The sequence below is a fragment of the Heliconius melpomene genome, chromosome 4 (genome assembly GCF_056956725.1).
Source record: "Heliconius melpomene rosina isolate 202511_hmr_F chromosome 4, ASM5695672v1, whole genome shotgun sequence".
NCBI lineage: Eukaryota > Metazoa > Arthropoda > Insecta > Lepidoptera > Nymphalidae > Heliconius > Heliconius melpomene.
In genome coordinates, this window is record NC_140392.1 from 8593707 (window position 1) to 8606186 (window position 12480).

The 12480-nt window shown below is 33.7% G+C and overlaps 2 protein-coding genes across 4 annotated transcripts in view; one reads left to right on the plus strand and one right to left on the minus strand.

Annotated features, from left to right (window-relative positions):
• On the plus strand, positions 1-8219 carry Hinfp (Histone H4 transcription factor). 2 transcript variants are annotated; one of them, XM_085184906.1, is made up of 7 exons: positions 1-447; positions 534-678; positions 935-1143; positions 1826-2029; positions 3507-3724; positions 3944-4204; positions 4438-8219. In XM_085184906.1, exons 1-7 carry the CDS (start codon positions 232-234, stop codon positions 4745-4747), a joined length of 1563 nt encoding a protein of 520 aa, XP_085041032.1. In that variant the 5' UTR covers positions 1-231; the 3' UTR covers positions 4748-8219. The 2 variants fall into 2 exon arrangements, with proteins under 2 accessions (XP_085041032.1, XP_085041031.1); XM_085184905.1 differs by having other exon boundaries at positions 2-447; positions 935-1176.
• LOC146539657 (spermine oxidase-like) overlaps positions 6860-12480 on the minus strand; it is a 26063-nt gene continuing 20442 nt past the window's right edge. Inside the window, exons 1-7 of one of the 2 annotated variants that reach the window (XM_085184907.1) lie at positions 11872-12001; positions 10686-10856; positions 9510-9722; positions 8786-8993; positions 8028-8218; positions 7350-7724; positions 6860-7100 (exon numbers count right to left, since the gene is read on the minus strand). In XM_085184907.1, the coding sequence (XP_085041033.1) occupies positions 6860-7100; positions 7350-7724; positions 8028-8218; positions 8786-8993; positions 9510-9722; positions 10686-10856; positions 11872-11879 (1407 nt within the window). In that variant the 5' untranslated portion in view covers positions 11880-12001. Of the gene's footprint in view, positions 7101-7349; positions 7725-8027; positions 8219-8785; positions 8994-9509; positions 9723-10685; positions 10857-11871; positions 12002-12480 lie in introns of those variants that run through there. The other variant, XM_085184908.1, reaches the window with a different exon arrangement.

The following is a 12480-nucleotide window of genomic DNA, read 5'->3' on the forward strand; positions in this document are numbered from 1 at the left end:
TAATATGTTTAGCCGCTAACGTCAAATGTCAACATTGTTCGTCTTCGCGCACTAATGTTTAATTTATTTTCATTTTCGTTATAATATAATTACTTAAAGAAATCCAAAATTATGCCGTATAATTATAAATAAATTGTTAATTGAATATTTCGTATGTGCTCAATATTAAATACATGCTTTACGACAAGCTACAAGTGTTAGACATGGTGTTTTCTATATTATATCTTTGACATGGCTGGAAATACAGGAAAAAAACAGTCTTCAAAGTTCAAATTGCACAGATGCTTAGAATGGTTGCAGATTCAAAACGATCCAGAAAAAATATCTTTGAAAAACCAAGATGATATTGATAAAAAAACATATGGCAAAAAATTAAAATTAGAAATAGATGATACAGCTACTGTACCTGCAGGTGTCGATGAGCCTGCTGTTGAACCTAAGCTCGTGGTAAGTAAATATGTATTGTTATATATAACATCAAATTTTAAATTACTTTACAAATACATATGTAGGAATATTTTTCTCTATTGCAGCCTTTACGGCGTTTACGGAAAGAAAATTTATGTATGCAATGTGAGTGGCACTGTTGCAAGGTATATTTTTCAAACTATGAAAACTTTCAGAAACATGTTGCAAAGCATATATCAGATCTGCATGTGACTCAGAGTGAAGCGGGCTGTAAGTGTATATTGTAGTAAAGCCAAGACTGTCTGACTGTAAATTACTCTCTCTCATTTTAGTAACCAGATAAAGCATTGCATTAAGTTCTGTAACTCTACAGGTAGTGTCTCAATAATTGTACACTGAGCACCATGATCCACCACCACTACCAAATGGAGTGTTCTAACACTATGTTTTATTTTGCCTCTCTTACAATATGCCAGATGTATAGTGTTAAACTAAATATAAATGCTAAAACAAATATTTATTTCAGTTCAATATGCATGCCTGTGGGATGTATGTGGCCATAGCACTTCTAATTACCCTGAAATGGTCCGCCATGTTAATTACCATGCATACCATGCTAAGCTTTTAGCTATAGGCTTTAATGGCCGAGCCACTTTAAAATTACAAAGATGTTTAAAGGATTCAACTAGACGAAATATTTTGCCACCATTAAGAAATGAATATTGTTGTATGTGGGTTGGGTGTTCTGCTGTGTTTAATGCTATTCAGGTTCAGTAGTTTAAATATTATTATATAACTTAATATTTTTTACTTATTTAAAGTATTATTTCACACTTAGTAAAATATTTTTGAAAAATTGTGTGAAGAAATTGTGTAGAAGGATTCAAATTCCTATCTCATGGTATCTACTGTAAATAATATGCTTCTTAAACCTTATATAATTTGATAGAGTTTTCTAAAACTATCATTCTTTAATATTATGTTTTCAATTTTATAATTACTACAAAGCATACTGTTAAAATGATTCATAAAGAGTACAGGATTTGAACTCAAATACCATTAGCATCTCAGGTAACCACTGTAAACCTAGTTTACTAGCTTACTAGATTTACAGTGAAGTTCTAAAATCCTCAGCTTATAGAGAGATTTAAATATTTAATAAATTCAGCATTCTTTTGTGGCAAATGATAATTGTAAACACTTGTCTTTGGGTAGCGTAAATTTATAAAAATGGATTGCCCACAGAGATGCTAACAACATAAATAAGTTGTCATAAGCATATTTTTAGAATTACGATGTAGCCTTATAACATATGGCCTGGGGGGTTGGGGTTTGGGTTCAAAACCCTATACAGTAATCTTTTACATTTTCTAAAACATACAGATTTTTTGACAATTGGTTCATTTGTTATTTTTAGGCTCTTTTCGATCATGTCAAGCAACATATAATTTATTCAGAAGATTTCCTATGTTCTTGGGCGGGATGCGGCGCGATGTTTTCGAGGCGCGTGTTTCTCACAACGCATGTGAGATCTCACACGAAAGAGAGATTGATCGCTTGTTTCCATTGCGGACAACATTTTGCTAATAATAGGAGACTTTGTGATCATTTGTTGAGACAGGTAATTGTAAAAATTATTTTTTTTTGTCTATAGCTTTTAAAATAATATCTTGCATGGAGTATATTCACTCTTGGATTAAAATGTGTATGAGATAATGTTGTATGGCATTTTGGTTGATCACGTTCTTGAATATCAGCTACTTGAGCTGGGGCAGTATTTGAAGATCTCCAACATCACCATAGGTCTCCCCCCATTTGGCCCAGGCAGCGCTTATCCTGTTTAGACATTGTGATCAATGCCTCCAAACTACAGGTATACCTTATTTTTGTTATATATGTATAACATATAGCTTTTAAGATATCCCCAAAGGAAAAAGTCCATTGGGGATAAATCTGGGCTGCGGGGTAGCCAATTGATGTCACTTCTCTTGGATATCAATTTATTGCCGAAAATTTTACGTATTGCCGCTAAAGAATCATTTGAGATGTGGCATGTTGCCCCGTCTTGTTGAAACCAGCTTCTTTGATTGAAGCCAGAGAAGTCCTATAACACTGGTTCAAAAAAGCTCTGTATCATTCCAACGTATCGCTCTGTGTTAACTGTGAGAGGGCGGCTTCTCTCATCTTCGTAAAAATAAGGACCAATAATTCCTCTACCTGATAATGCTGCCCACACGGTGACTTTGGGAGAGTGTAATGGTTTTTCGTGTTTTAGTTTTGGGTTGGTGTCACTCTAATACCTACAATTTTGTCGATTGACGTAGCCATTTAGGTGAAAATGTGCTTCTTCTTTAGGTAAAATTGAAGCTCGAAAACTTTTCCAGCATTTCGTCCGCAAATTTAAGCCTCTGAGCATAGTCACTGGGTTTCAAAGCCTGTACAATTTGGATTTTGTAAGGGTGTAGATGTAGGTCCTTGTGTAAAATGCGATTTAGAGATGTTCTAGGCAAATTCAAAACGCTAGCTCTCCTTCGCGTCGATAGCCTAGGTTGCTCCCGAATAGACTCGTACTTGCTCTACGTTCACGGGTTCCCTGGATGTCCGGGGTCGACCGGAACGTGGTTTATTCAATGTTGATCCCGTCGCCTTAAACTTTTGTACCCATTTCTGTATAGTTTGAATACTTGGAGCATGTTTTGCATTGCGTATTTTGTAATGAGTACAAAACTTTCGCCTTGCTTCGGCCGCAGAATCGTGGTTGCGATAGTACTCGCGCACGCACAGAGCACTAAATCCCTATTGACTGTGCATGTGTTTGATATCCTCCCCGCCCCGCTGAACTCACCCGCGCCTAAGTAACGGCCATTTTATAAGTTAATTCTCTATTGGTCCACCCTGTAGCACACAAGAGCCCTGGTGAACCCTGGTGAGTTCACCAGAGGGTGAACTCATAATGTAAACTGGAAGGATTTGATGTTTTGATACTCTAATAAACTCATTCATAGACGACGGAGCCCACAAGGCCTAGCATAAATAAAAAAATACCATGTTTATTACATTCATATTACAATGAGATATTTATTTTGTTTGTTTCGTAGAATGTGGACCCGCGCACTGGGCACGCGTGCTCGATGTGCGGCATACTGTGCGCGAGCGAGTACCTGCGCCACGAGCACGAGCGCGCGCACGTGTCCGCGTATGCGTGCGCGCTGTGCGACATGTCCGCGCCCTCGCCCGCCGCACTCGCGCACCATGTACGCTACCGGCACCTCGTCAAGGACACGCGTGCGCACAAGTGCCCGCACTGCGACTACAGGTCTCTGCTATCATATGTATGGATATGTAATCAAAATCTGCCACCCTATGCTAAAGTCTATTTCAAAACAAACCGTGTCGTTGACTTTCGTCACTTAACGTCTGGTAAAAAGCAGAGCACGGAATATATTAAGGATATATATGTTTGTGCCTGTCCTGCTATATTATGCGGGATGAAACGTAAAACTAAAAAAATAATTGTAATTTTTTTTTATTACAGAGCAGTAACAAAAGCAGACCTACGCAAACACATACCAACACACACACGCAAAAAAAAGAAAATAAAAACAGAGAGGACTAGTGATGTTGATGAAGATAAGTCTGAAGAAGAAAAAGTGAATAAGAAGAAGAAAGTGAAGAAATACGCGTGTCACTTATGTCCAGAGAAGACAGTGAAAATATACTCACGAGGAACAAGATTGACTACACATTTGATTAAAGTCCATGGTGCTCAGTGGCCGAGTGGACACAGTAGATTTAGGTAAGTTTCCTATATGAATTATAAATGAAATCAGCTTCTCATCAGCACCAATCACCAGCTCATATAGAACTCATGTATAAATATAGAACTATTAAGCGGGCAAATACATAAAAGACATGACAGGGACTGACAATTTGAATCACATGGATGGGATTTTTTTAATGGCAACACTACCTTCTCTCTGCTTTTTTTATAATATGCATAAAATAGATTTCTTTTAATAATAATTTCAGATATCAAATAAGTGAAGATGGCATCTACAGACTGACAACAACAAGATTTGAATTTGAGGATGTTTCAAAGAAAATTGTAGATGGCTACAGTTGGCCTAAAGAGTCTTTAACTAATAAATTTGAATTTGATTTAAAAGAAATAGCTGAAGCCACTGAAACTACGCCTAAAAGATTCGAAATTACATTAAAAAATAGTGAAGTTGAAAAGAAAAATGAAATCAACAATGAAGTTGAAATTATGATGTGTGATGTTGATGAAGATGGAAATATTATTAGTACTGAGACCATTACTGATGTTATATATAGTTGAGATTTTTAAATTGTTTTGAATTTGGGTAGAAAAAACATCTCAAGCCACTGAAACAATACTTAAAGGATTTACATGTATTTTCACTGAAATCTCACTCAAAGGATTAATTTCATTACATTAAAGAATAGTGAAGTTAAAAAGAAAAACGAAGTTGACAATGAACTTAGATATGTGAAGTTGATGAAGATGGAACTATTATCTATATATATAAAAGGACTTGTCCTCACTGCAGTCAGTGAGGACAAGTCCTTTTAAGTAAGACGCACGCACAGCCGTAACCACTGATGGTAAAAAATATAGTCGAATTAATAACCTCCTTTTCTTACAGAAGTTGGTTAAAAACGTGAAATTTGGACAGATGTTTACTTTCGTAATCTTTACATCCACTAAGAAGGGATTTTGAAAAATTTTAACCCTAAAGGGGTGAAATAGGGGTTGAAAGTGTGTATGGAAAAAAGTTAAATAGGTACCGATTTTTATAAAATTTGAAATTTAGATTTTTAAAAGTATTTATTTGAACATGTGTTTCATCGTTTTCTAGAATTCTCTCCCTAAGGGTGCAAATAAATAAGGTTGAAAGTTTGTATAGATTTTTTTAAATCAGCACCAATTTTTATAAAATTTGAAATTTAGACTCTTAAAAATATTTAATTGAACATATGTTTCGTGGTTTATTTTAATTCATACCCTAGGGGTGCAAATAAGGGGTTGAAAGTTAGTATGGAAAAATCTTTAAATCGCCAACGATTTTTATAAAAGTTGAAACTTAAGACTCTTAAAAATATTTCATTGAACACGTGTGTTAAATAAAATCTTGTCGCGTTAATCAATATTTAATTAAATTGAAACTTTAAAAATTTAAACTTAGCAGATTTTACATAGTTAAATTAGTACTAGTTTAGTTACACAAGTAAATCGCGCGACAAGCTTTTATGATCATATAAATTGTGTACAATGAGGTTATGAGTTGACAGTTAAAATTTAAAAGACAATTTTTTTTTCTTCTTTTTAAAGCGTTTAAATAAAAGCTTTTTCTAAAAATGATTTTTTGCTTTTAATTTTGTATTTTTGGTATGCGATTATTTACTGTCTTATTAAATTGTATATTTTAATGCTATTTAATCTGTTTAATTATTAATCTGATAGGCAGTTACTACATATTGTAAAAGAAATAATATAGAAAATATGGGATTGGAACTCATTGCCGGCATCTGTATTTCCTGTGGCATACAATATGACGGTCTTCAAAAACAGAGTGAATAGGTAGGCTAGGCAAGCGTGCACCACCGTAGATTGCATCAACGCTCACCAGACTTATGCGGTCAAACGCAAGCCTATTTTTTGCTTCACTCACATAACAAGGTAGGCAGAGGGAACCTAGGGAGTCTAGTGTTAAGACACTATTCCCATTAAGATACTTCTGCTCCCTACTTTTCGCCGAAAAAAGAATACTGGAGGTATTATGTTTCGCTACTCAATAGTAACGAAACTCACCGCCGCACTTTGCGAGATCGAGAAAGTGAAAATAATAAATATTTTATTTCGCCGAGTAGGAATCGAACTTACAACCGTCGCGGTTTATAATCACACCCCTGTGCCCCTAGGCCACGTGAGCTTCTGAAAATATATATTTTTTAATTATAATTCAGCATATGTTAAATTATATGTGTACTGATCATTTTTCTTCACCTCCACGCGTGTCTCGCATCCCTTTTATAGCGTGGTCGAAAGAGAGAAACTAGTCTTAGGACACTCGATATGAAGATTCATTCTTCCGTGGATCGAACTCATAGTCATCGCAATAGGAGTATAGACAACTTCTTAAAATATTTTTTATTGAAACATACCGTATTATTGAATCGAATAATTTGTAAGCGTTAACAATATTCGTTTGAAACCATAGGTTCAAAAAATACATTTATAATTTATAATCAATTTTTATTTATCTTTAAATCACAACACTAGAATGTCATGTGACATATGACATATATAATAATTTTGAAAAGAAAGTGTTAAATATTTGCCTTAATCGCCGAATTGTAAAATAACCATTAAAATTATATATAGTAAGTTACTTTTTATATATTTGTAAAAAATATATGTGCTAAATAATTATTTTCCTTTCTTAAAATGCTCAATAAGTCTGCTAGCTTCTCTAAAACCGGATTCTATAGCGCCGTGAACAGCCGCGTGTCTGTGATGGGAAGTCCCTTCTCCCGCGAAGCAAACCACGGGAAAGTCCCCGTGACACAGTGGTTGAGATAGTATGGCAGCACTGCCGCCTTTTTGTTCAGTGGCAACACTACGGTAGGAATATGAGCCTCGAGCTAGTGGATTGGATGCCCATTGAGATCTGGAATTAACGTAAAGGATATTTGTTTTATTATACTGTAATCCTATGTATTCATGTAGTAGATAATATAACTAAATAGTACTAAGTTATATTTATATTTTATCATCTCATTAAAACAATTTCTACGTTACAAAACGATACACTTAAGTAATTATTTTTCTTGGATTCTAATGCAAGTTAAATTAAGTTAAATACTAACTATTATTAAGTAAATTTTAAAAGTTCCCGTAACTAAAATCTTCCTTTTACCTTAAAATAGACTTAATCGGAGAAACATTGAATTTTTTCTTCAACACAATATCTAATAATTTACTAACACCAGCTTTGACTTCTGAGTCACTCTTTTTCTCCATACATTCCGCAGCTTCACCGTAAATCCAAGCAAGCAATACATTTGGATGATAATCCACTGAATATAATCCATTCAATTCTGTCACCCATTGTTCTTGTGGTGGAAATTTTAACTTGTCTTCTTTTTTCCATAAAATTGAGAAGTTAGCTGGGGTTTTTGGCCACCACGGCTCGGTAAATTCTATATATATTTTGTCGAGAACGCAAAGTTGAAGTGTGTTTATGGAATTAACTTTCTCGGCTGGCAACGCTGGGTTGAATAGCTGTGTGTATCTGAAGTATAGTAATATATATATTTTTTTACGTTTGTTAGTTTCGTATAATAAAAAAATCTTGCAATTAATAAAAATACATTGCTTTTTATTAAAAAAAAATTGCAATGAGTTCTATCGTGGTGCAGTGACACAAGCATAGGTATAACGCGATAACGCGAACGGTTGTGGATTCGATATCCACTCAAGGAAATAAAGCTTGGGAATAAGGAAGCTTACATAAAATTAGGTGTTATAATAGACTATAAGATAGATCTTATCCCATAATATTTAAGTTTTAATATATTTTATATTATTATCTTACCTTTCTTTCAAAACACCTATAGACATAGTGACAATAACACTCTTAGCTGCATAAAGGCTGCCGTCCTTACAAGTGATCTGCACTAGGGGATTCCCCGCTTCTTGTTTGGTGGATCTCCATTTTATACTTTCTACTTCTTTGTTTAGATGAATAGATATTGGTAGTTGTTTGGATGAATCGGGATATTTATTCTGTGAAATTAGTTTTTTTCTATTTATAGTTTGGTTACTTTGGTCATAGGTGCTTTCAGAGTTCGGAAATTTTGTACACTTTGAAGAACCTTACTGTGACTATAGCAAAATATTTAAATGTATTGTATTGATATTTCACATTTTATAAGTAATTTCTAGGACATTTCCAAAACAAAGGAATAAACAAAAAAAATACAGTCGAATTGATAACCTCCTTTTCTTACAGAAGTCGGTTAAAAAAACAATAAATACTTTTAGTAACATTACATACTTATTTACTATAATCAAATTCCCATAATAACACAGAAATAAAGTAGAACAAATCATTCTGCTTCCAATTGTATAAAATCATACTCATATAACCGTCGAGTTCCACTATTCGACATACAAATTAGACTCATTTCTGGAGGCATTCTCCAGAATTTGGCGGAAAGTGGGGAACAGAAGTGTCTTTATGCGAACGGAGTGTCCTAACTCTAGGTTCTCAGGTTACCTCTGCCTACTCTGCTATGTGCTATACAGTGTGAAGCTGAAAAAAAAAAGAAACAAAAAAAAAATTTTACATACCAATAAAACATCAAGTATAGTTTTAAAACCTCTCCCTTTCCAGTTCAACATAAATTCACCTTCACACCCCCAATTCTCTTCTAAGCCCTTCAGGGACTTTCCTTTTAAAGGATCGCTTTGACCTCCAACATGACTGTTCCTTTCAAACCATTCTATAAACGATTGGACGAGAATTGGATCTCTTTTTAGATTTACATCGATTTTTGGTCTGAAAATTGTTATTAATTAAGTTTAGTATGTTCAGATGTTGGGCTGTTAGGGCCCTGAAGTTAGGTTTTCTGAACTTTTGCGCATTTTTCAGTTATATAAAGAGTAATCGATAAGTCGATGATCCGTGATCGCACTGAAGTTAGCTGTAGATGGCTGCGTTATATTGATTTAAGGATTTTTTTTATCTTTTGACTGCTTTATTTCTAAATAAATAATGTGCAAAAAAGTTCAATAAGCCTAACTTCAAGGCACTCTACAAATCTGCTGTACTCTACATAGGTAAGTCGTTTATATTTTTAATGGGATAAATAATAATTACTTATACCTACACAACGTAAAATTGATCAATACGACGGAGAATTAACATTGAATTTATAAACTAACCAAGCCAAGTTACCAGAGCGAGGAAATGAAAACATTAAACATTCTTATTCCTCGAGTGGGAATCGAACCCATACACTGATGTATTTATAGTCACACGCTTATGTCCCTGAAAATGATAATAGGTACTCACGCGTTTCGCACACATTCTGAAATAGACTTTTTTGTATTTTTATCAGCTTTAGCTACTGCATCATTTAAGGATTGAAGTATACTTTCGCTAGCCTCATTCGGTAGCAGTTCTCCATTGGACAACATATAATATTTATTATCAGGTTGAGGTTTACCCAAGAGATCTAAGGGGTTTGCTAATTCAAATACAACGTTGTCCTTCTCGCCATGACACCTGAAAATTATTTTTTGTTTATTATGGTTTTATTAAGCATCTTAAAGCAGAATATGATTATCTTTCTATATATTCCATTCCCGTTACATCACGTCCCCCATTTCTTTAATATATTTTAGTCATATCATATATTCTTGTGAGACTCCATTTTTAGGTACTTTCCTCTTAATTTTAGAGCCATTACGTGCTGAGTTGTAGAATTAGTAGAAAACGACGCCACGCGATATCTACGACTGACACATTTACAATCAGAGATTGGCAACAATCGGCAGTCAATTGCGAACTATGTTATTTTATTGAACTACTTTCTTTATAATCATCTTATCGATATTAACATGTACTTTATATACTTTACTATATATTTTTTGAATATGATGTTAATGCCTGTTGCCTTTTACAGCGACATGAGGTGGGTTAGGGAAGAGTCTCTCTCTGTCAACGAAATATTTACAAGCACTAACTACGTGGTTGGTAGAGAGGATATGCACAGCTTGACCCTTCGGGCGTGCGGGACTGGAACCTCGGCTTACGGCCAACTATCAGAAATGTTGGGAAATTTCTGTACCTACTATATTATATACTTTATTTTATTTAAATTAACTCATATGTTTAAACTAATTGGATGAATATGCGGACTGGATATTCTTACAATGACAGGAAATTGAATGTGTAAACATTTCTCTTTCAATATTTTTAGTTATTGTTATCACGGATTTTTATTATATTCTCAGTACTTTCTGCTAATTATTGTACAAGGGAGATAATCTTTTAAGAAAAAATATTTTAGCGAGTTGTTGTTCCAATTAGCTTGTGGGGACCTTCAACCTTTGCCATTATTTTACTTTCTTTAGAAATATGTATAATTATAAATTAAAAAAAGCTTGTGAAAATAGCTAATTACTTAAATGGTATTTTTTATGAAAGTAGTGTGGTGTGTGTGGAGTGCGACCATATAACTCTTACCAAGCGGCCCCTATATCTATATAACGATCTCCAAATTCAACTGTCTTTATTCTTCCACCGATTCTATCATCCGCTTCCAAACCCAGGACGTTCAGGCCTGCGTTATGCAGCTGTCTCAGAGCCGCTATGCCGGCCGCACCACAGCCTATCACGATTACGTCCATTACGCGGCTGAAAAAAAATGTATGTAAATTGAGGGCATGGTGGCCCCGTGGCACAAGGTTGCGGCAGTAAACGCGGGGATTGTGGGTTCAATTCACACTGAGGCAATGAAATATGTAATATCACGCTGTATCACATAGTTCTATGTTCGATTTTTTCTTATTTTTTCTTCAAAAGGGCCTTTTGAGATACGACAAGATCGCTTTCCGGTGTCGATATACATTTTAACTTTATGCATAATCCACATTTTAAAGGAGGGCAAAGCAAAGACTATTACCAACTTCCCGTATAAATAGGGCATTGAGGCATTAGCTCTGTGGAACAGCGTCTGAATGTAAACGCGACGGTCGTAGCTACAAGACGACCGATTCGAATACTATACGAACCTCGAAGCATGATGACATATTTTTCTGATTTCCCGATATTGGAAGACAAAGTGTAGCGCTCAATCCTCGCTCTTCTTATAAGAAACTCAAGAATTGGGCGGAAAGTGGGGACAGAATGTCATATAATGTCATCAATAACAGATGAACGAAATATTTTTTTAAATAAATAAACATTTTTAATAGTGGGATTAGAATCCATACTTATAGTGTGCAAAGAAGCACGTCCCACAAACGACACGAGGGTGACACTAAATTTTGTACAATTTACAGTTTCGGCGTCCTAAATACATAATATGTTGAAAATATACATACAGTAGAGCTTTCTTTTCTAGTGTATTGTTTATTTTATAAATAAGCATTTAAAATACGTGTTTACGTCCGATATTATTATAAAAATATATAGATAAATAATTAAAAAAAAATTAACGAACAAGGCTGTAGGTATAAGCGTATTTTATAATTATAAAAGTTGTCTTTCGACAAACATTCAAGGTATTTAAATAACTTAGGTAATATAAAAAAGTTAGGTTATTTCACAATATATTTTAAAACAAAATGAAATACCAATAAATAGACAGTAACTAAATAATAAATTCCATTTTAAAATAAGAATTAAATTTAGAAAAATAAATACTCACGTTGACATTTGTTAAAAAATATTAACAAATTATAAAACCGAGGAAATCTGAAGCTTATCTACAACTGACCTCATCTTAAACAGAAACTTTATTGCGCAATTGATAGTGTAATTATCGTACTTAATATATAAAACTCGTTTTATTTTAATATTATTTATGTAATACAATATGATGTTAAAAGTCTGATTAAATTTAAGTACGGTAAGCTTAGATAATTTTTATTTTATAGGTTATACATATTTAAATATATTTATTTAAAAAGTGTTTTTACATATTTAAAATAATATTAAAAAAACATATTTGGCTGCATATATTTTTACTTGTTACACAAAAAACTTATAAGTTTTTCATTAATGGCGCCAAAGTTGAAATAATGTGTCAACCATAGTAATACCTAATCATATTGTATAGAATCACTGATATTTTAAAATAATAAGTTAGTGTCCGTACTACTAGTGTCTACACTTTAATTATATTATTTTAATATATAATACTATTTCCTTGTTTCACAAAATCCAGTCACGGTTGTATAATTTTTGAATAACTCAATCTTCAAATTAAAGATAACATATACAAAATAGCAATTTATGACTTTGTAGGTATGTATCT